This window comes from Entelurus aequoreus, linkage group LG08, assembly GCF_033978785.1.
Source record: "Entelurus aequoreus isolate RoL-2023_Sb linkage group LG08, RoL_Eaeq_v1.1, whole genome shotgun sequence".
In the NCBI taxonomy this organism is placed as follows: Eukaryota; Metazoa; Chordata; class Actinopteri; order Syngnathiformes; family Syngnathidae; genus Entelurus; species Entelurus aequoreus.
Genome location: NC_084738.1, coordinates 5,303,728 through 5,318,642, shown reverse-complemented (window position 1 = coordinate 5,318,642; position 14,915 = coordinate 5,303,728). Strand labels below are relative to the sequence as shown.

The 14,915-nt window shown below is 33.6% G+C and overlaps 2 protein-coding genes across 6 annotated transcripts in view; one reads left to right on the top strand and one right to left on the bottom strand.

Annotated features, from left to right (window-relative positions):
- The window catches only part of LOC133655332 (proteasome activator complex subunit 4B-like), a 128,855-nt gene extending 116,167 nt beyond the window's left edge, over positions 1 to 12,688 (bottom strand). Inside the window, exons 1-2 of one of the 2 annotated variants that reach the window (XM_062055367.1) lie at positions 12,210 to 12,688; positions 7,832 to 7,972 (exon numbers count right to left, since the gene is read on the bottom strand). In XM_062055367.1, the coding sequence (XP_061911351.1) occupies positions 7,832 to 7,972; positions 12,210 to 12,418 (350 nt within the window). In that variant the 5' untranslated portion in view covers positions 12,419 to 12,688. Of the gene's footprint in view, positions 1 to 7,831; positions 7,973 to 12,209 lie in introns of those variants that run through there. The other variant, XM_062055368.1, reaches the window with a different exon arrangement.
- The window catches only part of LOC133655333 (thrombospondin-2-like), an 83,669-nt gene continuing 80,990 nt past the window's right edge, over positions 12,237 to 14,915 (top strand). For all 4 annotated transcript variants that reach the window (XR_009826982.1, XM_062055373.1, XM_062055374.1 and 1 more), the window contains exon 1: positions 12,237 to 12,492. The gene's annotated coding sequence lies outside the window, so the exon portion shown is untranslated. The remainder of the gene's footprint in view (positions 12,493 to 14,915) is intronic.

The following is a 14,915-nucleotide window of genomic DNA, read 5'->3' as shown; positions in this document are numbered from 1 at the left end:
AACGCCGGAGCTAAAAGGTTTGCTTTTGACTTCGGGACAGAAGACCCGTTTTTTTCAAACGGCGTGGTACACACGCAAAGGCTGTGTGGATGTCCAGCAAGAAAGGTAAGACCATAACAATGTTTTTTTTATTAAATGTGCTTTTTTGTGTGCTAGTTTGTATGTGTAAAGAATGCTGGTATGAGCTTTTAAACATAACCCGTTAGGTGAATAAGATACTATTTAGGGTTCATATGTTTGTAAATCTGACTGTGATGATGCAGTGCCTCACCAGACATTAAAGGCCTACTGAAACCCACTACTACCGACCACGCAGTCTGATAGTTTATATATCAATGATGAAATCTTAACATTATAACACATGCCAATACGGCCGGGTTAACTTATAAAGTGACATTTTAAATTTGCCGCTAAACTTCCGGTTCGAAACGCCTCTGAGGATGACGTATGCGTGTGACGTAGCCCGGCGAACACGGGTATGCCTTCCACATTGAAGCCGATACGAAAAAGCTCTGTTTTCATTTCATAATTCCACAGTATTCTGGACATCTGTGTTCGTGAATCTGTTTCAATCATGTTCATTGCATTATGGAGAAGGAAGCCGAGCAAGCAAAGAAGAAAGTTGTCGGTGCGAAATGGACGTATTTTTCGAACGTAGTCAGCCACAACAGTACACAGCCGGCGCTTCTTTGTTTACATTCCCGAAAGATGCAGTCAAGATGGAAGAACTCGGATAACAGAGACTCTAACCAGGAGGACTTTTGATTTGGATACACAGACGCCTGTAGAGAACTGGGACAACACAGACTCTTACCAGGATTACTTTGATTTGGATGACAAAGACGCAGACGTGCTACTGTGAGTATGCAGCTTTGGCTTTTTTTTGCGTATGTACGTAACTTTTTTAAAATATATAAGCTTTATGAACCTTGGGTTAGGTGAACGGTCTTTTGGGCTGAGTGATTGTGTGTGTTGATCATGTGTTTGAATTGTATTGGCGTGTTCTATGGAGCTAGGAGCTAGCAGAGGAGCTAGGAGCTAGCATAACACGTACCGTACCGTAAGTGCGCGTCACGTACGTAACTTTTTAAAAATATATAAGCTTTATGAACCTTGGGTTAGGTGAACAGTCTTTTGGGCTGAGTGATTGTGTGTGTTGATCAAGTGTTTGAATTGTATTGGCGTGTTCTATGGAGCTAGGAGCTAGCAGAGGAGCTAGGAGCTAGCATAACAAACACGCAGGTGTTATTATGCAGGATTAATTTGTGGCATATTAAATATAAGCCTGGTTGTGTTGTGGCTAATAGAGTATATATATGTCTTGTGTTTATTTACTGTTGTAGTCATTCCCAGCTGAATATCAGGTACCGTGAGTATGCAGCCTTGGCTGCTAAACATTCGATAACTTGACCGTATGTGCGCGTCACGTACGTAACTTTTTAAAAATATATAAGCTTTATGAACCTTGGGTTAGGTAAACGGTCTTTTGGGCTGAGTGATTGTGTGTGTTGATCAGGTGTTTGAATTGTATTGGCGTGTTCTATGGAGCTAGGAGCTAGCAGAGGAGCTAGGAGCTAGCATAACAAACACGCAGGTGTTTTTATGCAGGATTAATTTGTGGCATATTAAATATAAGCCTGGTTGTGTTGTGGCTAATAGAGTATATATATGTCTTGTGTTTATTTACTGTTGTAGTCATTCCCAGCTGACTATCAGGTCACCCCCGGCTCTCACAGCATCTTCCCTATCTGAATAGCTTCAACTCCCCACTAGTCCTTCACTTGCACTTTACTCATCCACAAATCTTTCATCCTCGCTCAAATTAATGGGGAAATTGTCGCTTTCTCGGTCCGAATCTCTCTCACTTCATGCGGCCATCATTGTAAACAATAGGGAACTTTGCGTATATGTTCAACTGACTACGTCACGCTACTTCCGGTAGGTGCAAGCCTTTTTTTTATCAGATACCAAAAGTTGCAATCTTTATCGTCGTTGTTCTATACTAAATCCTTTCAGCAAAAATATGGCAATATCGCGAAATGATCAAGTATGACACATAGAATAGATCTGCTATCCCCGTTTAAATAAAAAAAATTCATTTCAGTAGGCCTTTAACCTCACCGCACGCCACTGATATATATATACATATATATATATATATATATATATATATATATATATATATATACATACATATATATATATATACATATATATACATATATATACATATATATACATATATATATATATATATATACATATACATATATATATATATACATATATATATATATATATATATATATATATATATATATATACATATATATATATATATATATATATACATATATATATATATACATATATATATATATATATATATACACATATATATATATATATATGTATATATATATATACACACATATATATATATATATATATATATATATATATATATATACACATATATATATATATATATATATATATATATATATATATATACACATATATATATATATATATATATATATATATATATATATATATATATATATATATATATATATATATATATATATATATATATACATATATATATATATATATATATATATACATATATATATATATATATATATGTCTTAATTAGATTATCCAAAAAAATGGTGCTCGATACCGTGGTAGAGCGTAATATGTATGTGTGGGGAAAAAATCACAAGACTATTTCATCTCTAAAGGCCTGTTTCATGAGGGGTTTTCCTCAATCCTCAGGAGATTATTTTTTTTTTGAAAAAAATCTCCTGAGGATTGAGGAAAACCCCTCATGAAACAGGCCTGTAGAGATGAAATGGTCTTGTGATTTTTTCCCCACACATACATACATACATACATACATATATATATATATATACATATATATATATATATATATATATATATATATATATATATATATATATATATATATATATATATATATATATATATATATATATATATATATATATATGAAATACTCGAGTTGGTGAATTCTAGCTGTAAATAACCACGCCCCCAGCCACCCCCCCACCCCCTACATTGGAGGTCTCAAGGTTGGCAAGTATGGTACACAATTTTGGAAATAAGAGCTAAAAGGAGCTGTCCACGCATGTGGCCACTAAGCCTTTAGAGGTTTTAATGTACCGTGATTTTTTGTTCAAATAAAGTCAAGAATGCCATTTGTTGTGGTCCCCTTTATTTAGAAAAGTATCGAAATACATTTTGGTACCGGTACCAAAATATTGGTATCGGGACAACCCTACAACCAATATAAACCACTTAAATAGTTTCAGCTGTATCAGGGCCGACTGCAGCATATTTGAGCCAATGATAGACTAGCAAAAGATGATCTGATCTTGTCTTTTGTCATCTCATCTCCAATATGTCATGTTTAAATTAGTATATTTAAATATTGCGCCTAAAAATCCAACAGAGGAACTTTTAAATACAAATGATTCCAATGATATCATTTGTTTTGATCTAATCCGCCTATGAGTGCAAGAGCAATGGCTTCTTACAGCCCAAGTCAGTGTCAAATTAAAAGAAAAAGGCAGCTTTTCACTTTAATTGCCATAAAAACCAACCGCTTATTGCTTTTGCCCGCGCCGTACTCATTTTCCAAGTTCTGCCCTGCAGTTTCCAGCATAAATCCTGCTAATCGCAGATAATAATAAAAAAGCTCACGTCCTCTCAGCTACACACACTCTCTGGAGGACAGAAAGCTCCAGACAATTCAAGAAGCCTGTCGATCGGAAGGAAAGTTACGGTGAAGAGCAATGGATTGAGTCAGCGGAGAGCTCCATCTCGCCGCTGTGAGGTCTGGCGCTTAATATTAAATCTTTGACGTCTGCATTACGACGCTGGCGTGGTGATGGATGTGGTCGTCGCGGGAACAACTTCCAGACAAAGGCCATGTGATGAATGTGACGTGGCGGCGGCCAAGACATCTGATTTAAGGAACGCAATAAGCAGAGACCGGGTGCTCATAGAGCCCAGGTGTCAAACTCAAGGCCCGGGGGCCAGATCTGGCCCGCCACATCATTTTATCTGGCCCGCAAACACCTGGAAATGATATAATAATAATAAATAATAATGGATTTGATTTATATAGCTCTTTTCTAGACACTCAAAGCGCTTCACAGAGAAGTGTGAACCCATCCTTCATGCACACCTGGTGGTGGTAAGCTACATTTGTAGCCACACATGCCCTGGGGTAGACTGACGGAAGGGTGGCTGCCAGTTTGCGCCTACGACCCCTCCGACCACCACCCCAGTGTGAGCGGCACTGGGGGCAAGGGTGAAGTGTCTTGCCCAAGGACACAACGGCAGTGATCTGGCACAGCTGCTCTACCCACCATGCCATGCCGACGATATGTGTCAATAAAGTACTTAATATTTTCTCACTAAATGTAATTGATTTTTTTCATTTTGACAGAAATAATATATGTACTGCTTGAAATTGCATACCTTTTAAACTTTAATAGTAACCAATATTGCAACAAATATTACAGTATATTATCATACTTTCAAAACATCTCTCTCTCTCTCTCTCTCTCTCTTTCTCTCTCTCTCTCTCTCTCTCTCTCTCCCTCAATCTACACTACCGTTCAAAAGTTTGGGGTCACCCAAACAATTTTGTGGAATAGCCTTCATTTCTAAGAACAAGAATAGACTGTCGAGTTTCAGATGAAAGTTCTCTTTTCCTGGCCATTTTGAGCGTTTAATTGACCCCACAAATGTGATGCTCCAGAAACTCAATCTGCTCAAAGGAAGGTCAGTTTTGTAGCTTCTGTAACGAGCTAAAGTGTTTTCAGATGTGTGAACATGATTGCACAAGGGTTTTCTAATCATCAATTAGCCTTCTGAGTAGGGATGTCCGATAATGGCTTTTTGCCGATATCCGATATTCCGATATTGTCCAACTCTTTAATTACCGATACCGATATCAACCGATATATGCAGTCGTGGAATTAACACATTATTATGCCTAATTTGGACAACTAGTTATGGTGAAGATAAGGTACTTTTTTTAAAAAATATTAAAATAAGATAAATAAATTAAAAACATTTTCTTGAATAAAAAAGAAAGTACAACAATATAAAAACAGTTACATAGAAACTAGTAATGAATGAAAATTAGTAAAATTAACTGTTAAAGGTTAGTACTATTAGTGGAGCAGCAGCACGCACAATCATGTGTGCTTACGGACTGTATCCCTTGCAGACTGTATTGATATATATTGATATATAATGTAGGAACCAGAATATTGATAACAGAAAGAAATGGGGGGAGGGAGGTTTTTTGGGTTGGTGCACTAATTGTAAGTGTATCTTGTTTTTTTTATGTTGATTTAATAAAAATAAAAAAACAATAAAATAAAAAAACGATACAGATAATAAAAAAAACGATACCGATAATTTCCGATATTACATTTCAACGCATTTATCAGCCGATAATATCGGACATCCCTAATTTTGACAGAAAAAAATATATGTACTGCTGGAAATTGCATACCTTTTAAACTTTAATAGTAACCAATATTGCAACAAATATTACAGTATATTATCATACTTTCAAAACTTGTTTTTTTCTAAATAAAAATACTTAACGTTACAGCAAACTACCCATCAAATTAATAAAAATGACAATACATTTTACGGTGTTCTTTACAGCATATGACTGTAAATTGAAAAAAACTACTGTCTTTGCGTTAAAATTCTGTTGACTGAGCTGGCAGTTTTTGACTGTAAAATCTACGGTTGTTGTTTTTACTGTAAATGGAAAGATGGTACATTAGTTTTTACTAGAGATGTCCAATAATGGCTTTTTTGCCGATATCCGATATTCTCCAACTCTTAATTACCGATTCCGATACCAACCGATACTGATATATACACACACAAGGCAGCACGGTGGCAGAGGGGTTAGTGCGTCTGCCTCACAATACGAAGGTCCTAAATAGTCTTGGGTTCAATCCCAGGCTCGGGATCTTTCTGTGCGGGTACTCCGGCTTCCTCCCACCTCCAAAGACATGCACCTGGGGATAGGCCTCTCCCACCTCCAAAGACATGCACCTGGGGATAGGCCTCTCCCACCTCCAAAGACATGCACCTGGGGATAGGCCCCTCCCACCTCCAAAGACATGCACCTGGGGATAGGCCCCTCCCACCTCCAAAGACATGCACCTGGGGATAGGTTGATTGGCAACACTAAATTGGCCCTAGTGTGTGAATGTGAGTGTGAATGTTGTCTATCTATCTGTGTTGGCCCTGCGATGAGGTGGCGACTTGTCCAGGGTGTACACTGCCTTCCGCCCGATTGTAGCTGAGATAGGCTCCAACGCCCCCCGCGACCCCAAAGGGAATAAGCGGTAGAAAATGGATGGATACTATCTTTTATGTAAAAAATCTGTTGACTGAGCTGGCAGTTTTTGACTGTAAAATCTACGGTTGTTGTTTTTACTATAAATGGAAAGACGGTACATTTGTTTGTACTAGAGATGTCCGATAATGGCTTTTTTGCCGATATTCCTATATTGTCCAACTCTTAATTACCGATTCCGATATCAACCGATACCGATATATACAGTTGTGGAATTAACACATTATCATGCCTAATTTTGTTGTGATGCCCCGCTGGATGCATTAAACAATGTAACAAGGTTTTCCAAAATGAATCAACTCAAGTTATGGAAAAAAATGCCAACATGGCACTGCCATATTTATTATTGAAGTCACAAAGTGCATTCTTTTTTTTAACATGCCTCAAAACAGCAGCTTGGAATTTGGGACATGCTCTCCCTGAGAGAGCATGAGGAGGTTGAGGTGGGCGGGGTTAGGGGGGGGGCGGGGTTGAGTTGGGGAGGTTGGGGGTGTAAGGGGTAGCGTATTGTAGTTAGTGCTGCAAGGGGTTCTGGGTATTTGTTCTGTTGTGTTTATGTTGTGGTACGGTGCGAATGTTCTCCCGAAATGTGTTTGTCATTCTTGTTTGGTGTGGGTTCACAGTGTGGCGCATATTTGTAACAGTGCTAAAGTTGTTTATACGGCAACCCTCAGTGTGACCTGTATGGCTGTTGACCAAGTATGCTTTGCATTCACTTCTGTGTGTGAAAAGCCGTAGATATTATGTGACTGGGCCGGCATGCAAAGGCAGTTTATTGGCGCCCTGTACTTTTCCCTACGTCCGTGTACCACTCCGTACAGCGGCGTTTTAAAAAGTCATAAATTTTACTTTTTGAAACCGATACCGATAATTTCCGATATCACATTTTAAAGCATTTATCGGCCGATAATATCGGCAGTCCGATGTTATCGGACATCTCTAGTTTTTACGGTAGAAAAACTGGCAGCTAAATTGCCAGAATAAAAAAATAACTTGTACTGTTTTTCCATTAACAATATAATGATGTAAAAACCAATGTAAATTTAGCACAAAATTACAAAAACCACCCCAAAAAACAGTGGTACTTTTTTTCCATTTACCGTAAAATTTTGTAAAAAAAACCCAAAAACCCCCACTATATTTTGCAGTAAAATGTTGTAAATGTAAAGTTTTTACTGTAAAATCCACAGTCTACTTAAAACAATTGATATAATTAATAATGAAATCCAGAGGCAAATTCATACATTGTTCACTGTTACTAGCGGCCCTCTGCTGGCAGCCATAACTGCCATGTGGCCCTCCATGAAAACCAGTTTGACATCGCAGTATAGAGCCACGACATACAGTATATATCTCGTCCTGCGTTTGTTACGTTCAACACACAACTGTCGCACCCACTTGAGGAGCTGAATGAGCAGCCGGGCGTAGCTCTGCATCATGTGGGGCTCCAGGTCCGGCATGGTGACCAAGTCATACAGCAGCTTGATGAACAGAACATGATCATCCTTGCTGAACCTTCTTCCGTAGAGCTTCAGAAACCTGGAGGGGAAGGAAAGGTGAGGTCAGATGACGAGTGGGCCAGACCAATCAGATGATCACTTCCCGCTTCCTGCCGCTGACCTATATTGACAAAAACGCGGCTAAGATGACATGGTGTCAAAAAGTTGGCATTAAAGCAGACCTGGGCAAAATAAGGCCCGCGGGCCACATGCGGCCCATTAAGATTTTCAACCTGGCCCGCCGGACGTTCTACATATTTTTTTAGACCTTTATAATCAAAACTGTCGCCACCGTTATGATGTGCGGTGCTGTTTTTAAATTACCGTAAATCTTACAATAAAAAACTATAAAAAAATTAAAATAAACTAAAAATTACATTTCATAGTTAGCTGAACGCTCTTATATTTTTTAAATGTGCGTATTGCTTTGCCCCATTTTGAAGTAAAAATAAAATAAAAAATGGAAACTAATTCAAACTCAATAAAACAAGGGCATCCAAACTTTTTCAACCGAGGGCTAGATACTGATTAATGGAAGGATGCTTTTTTTTCATAAATTCCTACTAAGGCGGCAACGATTAATTTGATAATAAAAAAGCTTTGATTTATATTTCTGTAGCTTTGACTAATCATTTAATGAGTGTATGTGATAACATGTTTTATAAATTCGGACCACAAGAGTGCCCAGAATTTTAAATATGTGCACATAGTTTCCGCATGGCCAATGCAATGGAGCATACATGAGGGGTAGTTTCGACTTTATCTCATAACTCCGATTTTTTAAATCATAATTATGACTTTTTATCCCATAATTGTGTTTTATTATTTCTACAATCTAGATTCGTAATCTCCTAATTTTGATTTTTAATCTCATAATTTCGAATTAATTTTTTTACCTCATAATTTCTCATAGTTTTGACTTTATCTCATGATTCCGACTTTTTTTCCATCATAATTATGACTTTTTATCCCATAATTTTGTTTTATTATTTCTACAATCTAGATTCTTAATCTCCTAATTTTGATTTCTAATCTCATAATTTTGAATTTATTTTTTTACCTCATCGATTTTATCTCATAATTCCGACTTTTTAAAATCATAATTATGAGTTTTTATCTCTTAATTTTGTTTTGTTATTCCTACAATCTATATTCTTAATCTCTTAATTTAGATTTTTAATCTCATAATTTTGAGAAAATGTTTTTTTACCTCATAATTTCGATTTTCTCATAATTCCGACTTTTTTAAAACCATAATTATGACATTTTATCTCATAATTGTGTTTTATTATTTCTACAATCTAGATTTGTAATCTCGTAATTTAGATTTTTAATCTCATAATTTCGAATAAATTTTTTTACCACATAATTATTTCTCATAGTTTCTACTTTATCTCATTATTCCGACTTTTTAAAATCATAATTATGACTTTTTATCCCATAATTTTGTTTTATTATTCCTACAATCTAGATTCTTAATCTCCTAATTTTGATTTTCAATCTCATAATTTCGAATAATTTTTTTTACCTCATAATTTCGATTTTATCTCATAATTCCGACTTTTTTAAAATCATAATTATGACTTTTTATCCATAATTGTGTTTTATTATTTCTACAATCTAGATTCGTAATCTCGTAATTTTGATTTTTAATCTCATAATTTCGATTTTTTTTTTTTACCTCATGATTATTTCTCATAGTTTCGACATTATCTCAATTCCGATTTCTTTTAAATCATTATTATGACTTTTTATCCCATAATTTTGTTTCATTATTCCTACAATCTAAATGATTAATCACCTAATTTTGATTTTTAATCTCCTAATTTCGAATCATTTTTTTTACCTTAATAATTTCGGACTTTATCTCATAATTCCGACTTTTTTTTAAATCATAATTATGATTTTTTTATACCATAATTGTGTTTTATTATTTATACAATCTAGATTCGTAATCTCGTATATTTGATTTTTAATTTCATAATTTCGAAAAAAAAATTTTACCTCATAATTATTTCTCAGTTTCGACTTTATCTCATAATTCCGAGTTTTTTAAATCATAATTATGACTTTATATCCCTTAATTTTGTTTTGTTATTCCTACAATCTAGATTCTTAATCTCTTAATTTAGATTTTTAATCTCATAATTTTGAGAAAAAAAATGTTACCTCATAATTATGACTTTTTATACATAATTGTGTTTTATTATTTCTACAATCTAGATTCGTAATCTCGTAATTTTGATTTTTAATTTCATAATTTCGATTTTTTTTTTACTTCATAATTATTTCTCATAGTTTCGACTTTATCTCAATTCCGATTTCTTTTAAATCATAATTATGACTTTTTATCCCATACATTTGTTTAATTATTCCTACAATCTAAATGATTAATCACCTAATTTAGATTTTTAATCTCATAATTTCGAATTATTTTTTTTACCTTAATAATTTCGGACTTTATCTCATAATTCCGACTTTTTTAAAATCATAATTATGATTTTTTATACCATAATTGTGTTTTATTATTTCTACAATCTAGATTCGTAATCTCGTATATTTGATTTTTTATCTCATAATTTCGAAAAACATTTTTTACCTCATAATTATTTCCCAGTTTCGACTTTATTTCATAATTCCGACTTTTTTTTAATCATAATTATGACTTTATATCCCTTAATTTTGTTGTATTATTCATACAATCTAGATCCTACATATCCTAATTTTGATTTTTAATCTCATAATTTAGAATTATTTGTTTTACCTCATAATCATTTCTCATAATTTCGACTTTATCTCATAATTCCGACTTGTTTTCATCATAATTATGACTTTTTAACCCATTTTTATTTTATTATTCCTACAATCTGGATTCTTAATCTCTTAATTTTGATTTTTAATCTCATAATTTGGAATCATTTTTTTACCTCGTAAATTCAATTTGATGTCATAATTCCGACTTTTTAAAAATCATAATTATGACTTTTTGTACCATAATTTTTTTGTATTACTCCTACAATCTATATTCTTAATCTCCTAAATTTTATCTCATAATTCCGACATTTTTTTCATCATAATTATGACTTTTTATACCATAATTTTGTTGTATTCTTCCTACAATTTAGATTCTTAATTTCCTAATTTTGATTTTTAAACTCATAGTTTAGATTTTTTTTTTTACCTCATAATTTGGACTTTATTTTATAATTCCGACTTTTTTAAAATCATAATTATGACTTTTGTATCCCATAATTGTGTTTTATTATTTCTACAATCTGGATTTGTAATTTTGATTTTTAATCTCATAATTTCGAATGAATTTTTTTACCTCATAATTATTTCTCATAATTTCAACTTTCTCATAATTCCAACTTTTTAAAATCATAATTATGACTTTTTATCCCATAATTTTGTTGTATTATTCCTACAATATATATTCTTAATCTCCTAATTTTGATTTTTAATCTCATAATTTCGAATAATTTTTTTTACCTCATAATTTCTACTTTATCTCATAATTCCGACTTTTTCAAAATAATAATTATAATTTTATCCCATTATTTAGTTTTATTATTCTATAATTTTTTAATCCCATTATTTAGTTTTATTATTCTAGATTCTTAATCTCCTCATTTTTATTTTCAATCTCATATTTTTTTATTTTTTTTACCTCATAATTTCGACTTTATCTCATAATTCCGATTTTTTCAAAATAATGACTTTTTATCCCATATCTTAGTTTTTCTATTCCTAGTATCTAGATTCTTAATCTCCTAATTTTGATTTTTAATCTCATAATTTAGATTTTTTTTTTTTACTTCATAATTTCGATTTTATCTCGTAATTCCCCCTTTTTTTAAAAAAAAATCATAATTATGACTTTTTATCCCATAATTTTGTTTTATTATTCCTACAATCTAGATTCTCAATCTCCTAATTTAGATTTTTAATCTCATAATTTCGAATTGTATTTTTTTTACCTCATAATTTCGATTTATCATTTATATATAATTTTGCGGTGGAAAAGGGCTTGCATAAAAACGTATTTAAATGATAAGGTGGTTTTAATAAACTACTAAAAAACACTACATTCCATTTAACTTTAATAATTAAAAAAATATATTATTTTCATTTGGATTCATGTCTAATGAGTGCCATGTGTTGGTTTAGCGGAAGCTAGCTAGCTAGCAAAAATGTAGTTTCTTAGCTAGCTGGTTATGATGAGTCATGATGAATTCATTGGAAAAGATTAATAAAATATTGTCGAAAGTGCTTACGAGAATAGCTTCCTGGTCCAGAAGGCGACCCCGGGCCAAAGCTCCCTAAGCAGCACAGCTCTGGACAGATTCCACTTGATGTCCGCCAAAAGTTCCGAGGCCTCCCGGTCCAGCCGGTCCGCGTAAGGCAGCAGCCCGTTGTAGAGCAGCTCCCGCTGAGGGACCAGCACGGGCCGACACGCCGTCGAGTGGGCACCACCTACGGTCATATCTGACTGCTTGCCGCCTAAAGAAGCCCGGAGAGAAGATGGGGCTGATTATGTGCTGTCATGGAAGTGCTTTGGTGAGTGTAATCTGCTGCCGAGTCCAGACAGCCACGCCGGGGCGGAAGGCGGCTAATCAAGCGGGGATCAGGGGAAGTGAGGGGGAAAGTGTGTCACGGATAATTGAGTTGAGCAAAGCCGGGTGAGGCGATGCGAGCCACGGACATGCTGGAGGCCACAGGCTGACCCGCAGTGTCAGGTGCCGCTGCGTCATCTCTCACTACGTCATTACGTACGACGTGACCACGCCTAATAAGTTCGACTAATACAGTGGTGTCCAAAGTGCGGCCCAGGGGCCATTTGCGTTCCGCAGTTAATTTTTTCAACAAAAAAAAATTAATATTGTTATGAATTAAGGACCTATTTAAGGCTCCAATTACTTCACATCAAATATTTCACTTTGAAATATTTTTGGGAGAAAATATTGCATATCATACTTTCTTTTTGGCCTCGCAGTTCATTTTTTTCTAAAAATATTGTTAAAAAAAATAAAAAATATACATTAAAAAGTGGAATCAAAGAGCAAAAAATAGAAATTTTATGAAGTAAAAGTTGCAATATTGACTAAAAACACAAAAGCTGCTGTGCAGGCTGTTTTAATCTTTAAAACAATAATGAATTAAAAAATCAATATTGGTATGAATTAAGGACCTATTTAAGGCTCCAATTACTTCACATCAAATATTTCACTTTGAAATATTTTTGGGAGAAAATATTGTATATCATACTTTATTTTTGGCCCTGCAGTTCATTTTTTTCTAAAAATATTATTTAAAAAAATAAAAAATAAACATTAAAAAAGTGGAATCAAAGAGCAAAAAATTGAAATTTTATGAGGTAAAAGTTGCAATATTGACTAAAAACACAAAGCTGCCGTGCAGGCTGTTTTAGTCTTTAAAAAAATAATGAATTAAAAGCAATATTGGTATGAATTAAGGACCTATTTAAGGCTCCAATTACTTCACATCAAATATTTCACTGTGAAATATTTTTGGGAGAAAATATTGTATATCATACTTTCTTTTTGGCCCCGCAGTTAATTTTTTTCAAAAAATATTATTTAAAAAAATTAAAAATAAACATTAAAAAAGTGGAATCAAAGTGCAAAAATTTGAAATTTTATGAGGTAAAAGTTGCAATATTGACTAAAAACACAAAGCTGCCGTGCAGGCTGTTTTAATCTTTAAAAAAATAATGAATTAAAAAATCAATATTGGTATGAATTAAGGACCTATTTAAGGCTCCAATTACTTCACATCAAATATTTCACTTTGAAATATTTTTTGAGGAAAATATTGCATATCATACTTTCTTTTTGGCCCCGCAGTTAATTAAAAAAAAAAAAAAAATTTAAAAAAAACAAAAACATTATAAAGTGGAATCAAAGAGCAGAAAATTGCAATTTTATGAGGTAAAAGTTGCAATATTGACCAAAAACACAAAGCTGCCGTGCAGGCTGTTTTAGTCTTTAAAAAAATAATGAAATAAAATCAATATTGGTATGAATTAAGGACTTTTTCAAGGCTCCAATTACTTCACATCAAATATTTCACTTTGAAATATTTTTTGGGAGAAAATATTGCATATCATACTTTCTTTTTGGCCCCGCAGTTCATTTTTTCTAAAAATATTATTGAAAAAAACAAAAAACAAAACATTAAAAAGTGGAATCAAAGAGCAACAAATTCAAATTTTATGAGATAAAAGTTGCAATATTGACTGAAAACACAAAGCTGCCGTGCAGGTTGTTTTAGTCTTTAAAAAAAATAATGAATTAAAATCAATATTGGTATGAATTAAGGACCTATTTAAAGGCCTACTGAAATGAATTTTTTTTATTCAAACGGGGATAGCAGATCCATTCTATGTGTCATACTTGATCATTTCGCGATATTGCCATATTTTTGCTGAAAGGATTTAGTAGAGAACATCGACGATAAAGTTCGCAACTTTTGGTCGCTGATAAAAAAAGCCTTGCCTGTACCGGGAAGTAGCGTGACGTCGCAGGTTGAAAGGCTCCTCACATTTCCCCATTGTTTACACCAGCAGCGAGAGTGATTCGGACCGAGAAAGCGACGATTACCCCATTAATTTGAGCGAGGATGAAAGATTTGTGGATGAGGAACGTGAGAGTGAAGGACTAGAGTACAGTGCAGGACGTATCTTTTTTCGCTCTGACCGTAACAAAAAATGGCCCCGCAGTTAATTTTTTCTAAAAATATTATTTAAAAAAAACCAAAAACATTAAAAAGTGGAATCAAAGAGCAGAAAATTGAAATTTTATGAGGTAAAAGTTGCAATATTGACCAAAAACACAAAGCTGCCGTGCAGGCTGTTTTAGTCTTTTAAAAAATAATAAATTAAAATCAATATTGGTATGAATTAAGGACCTATTTAAGGCTCCAATTACTTCACATCAAATATTTTACTTTGAAATATTTTT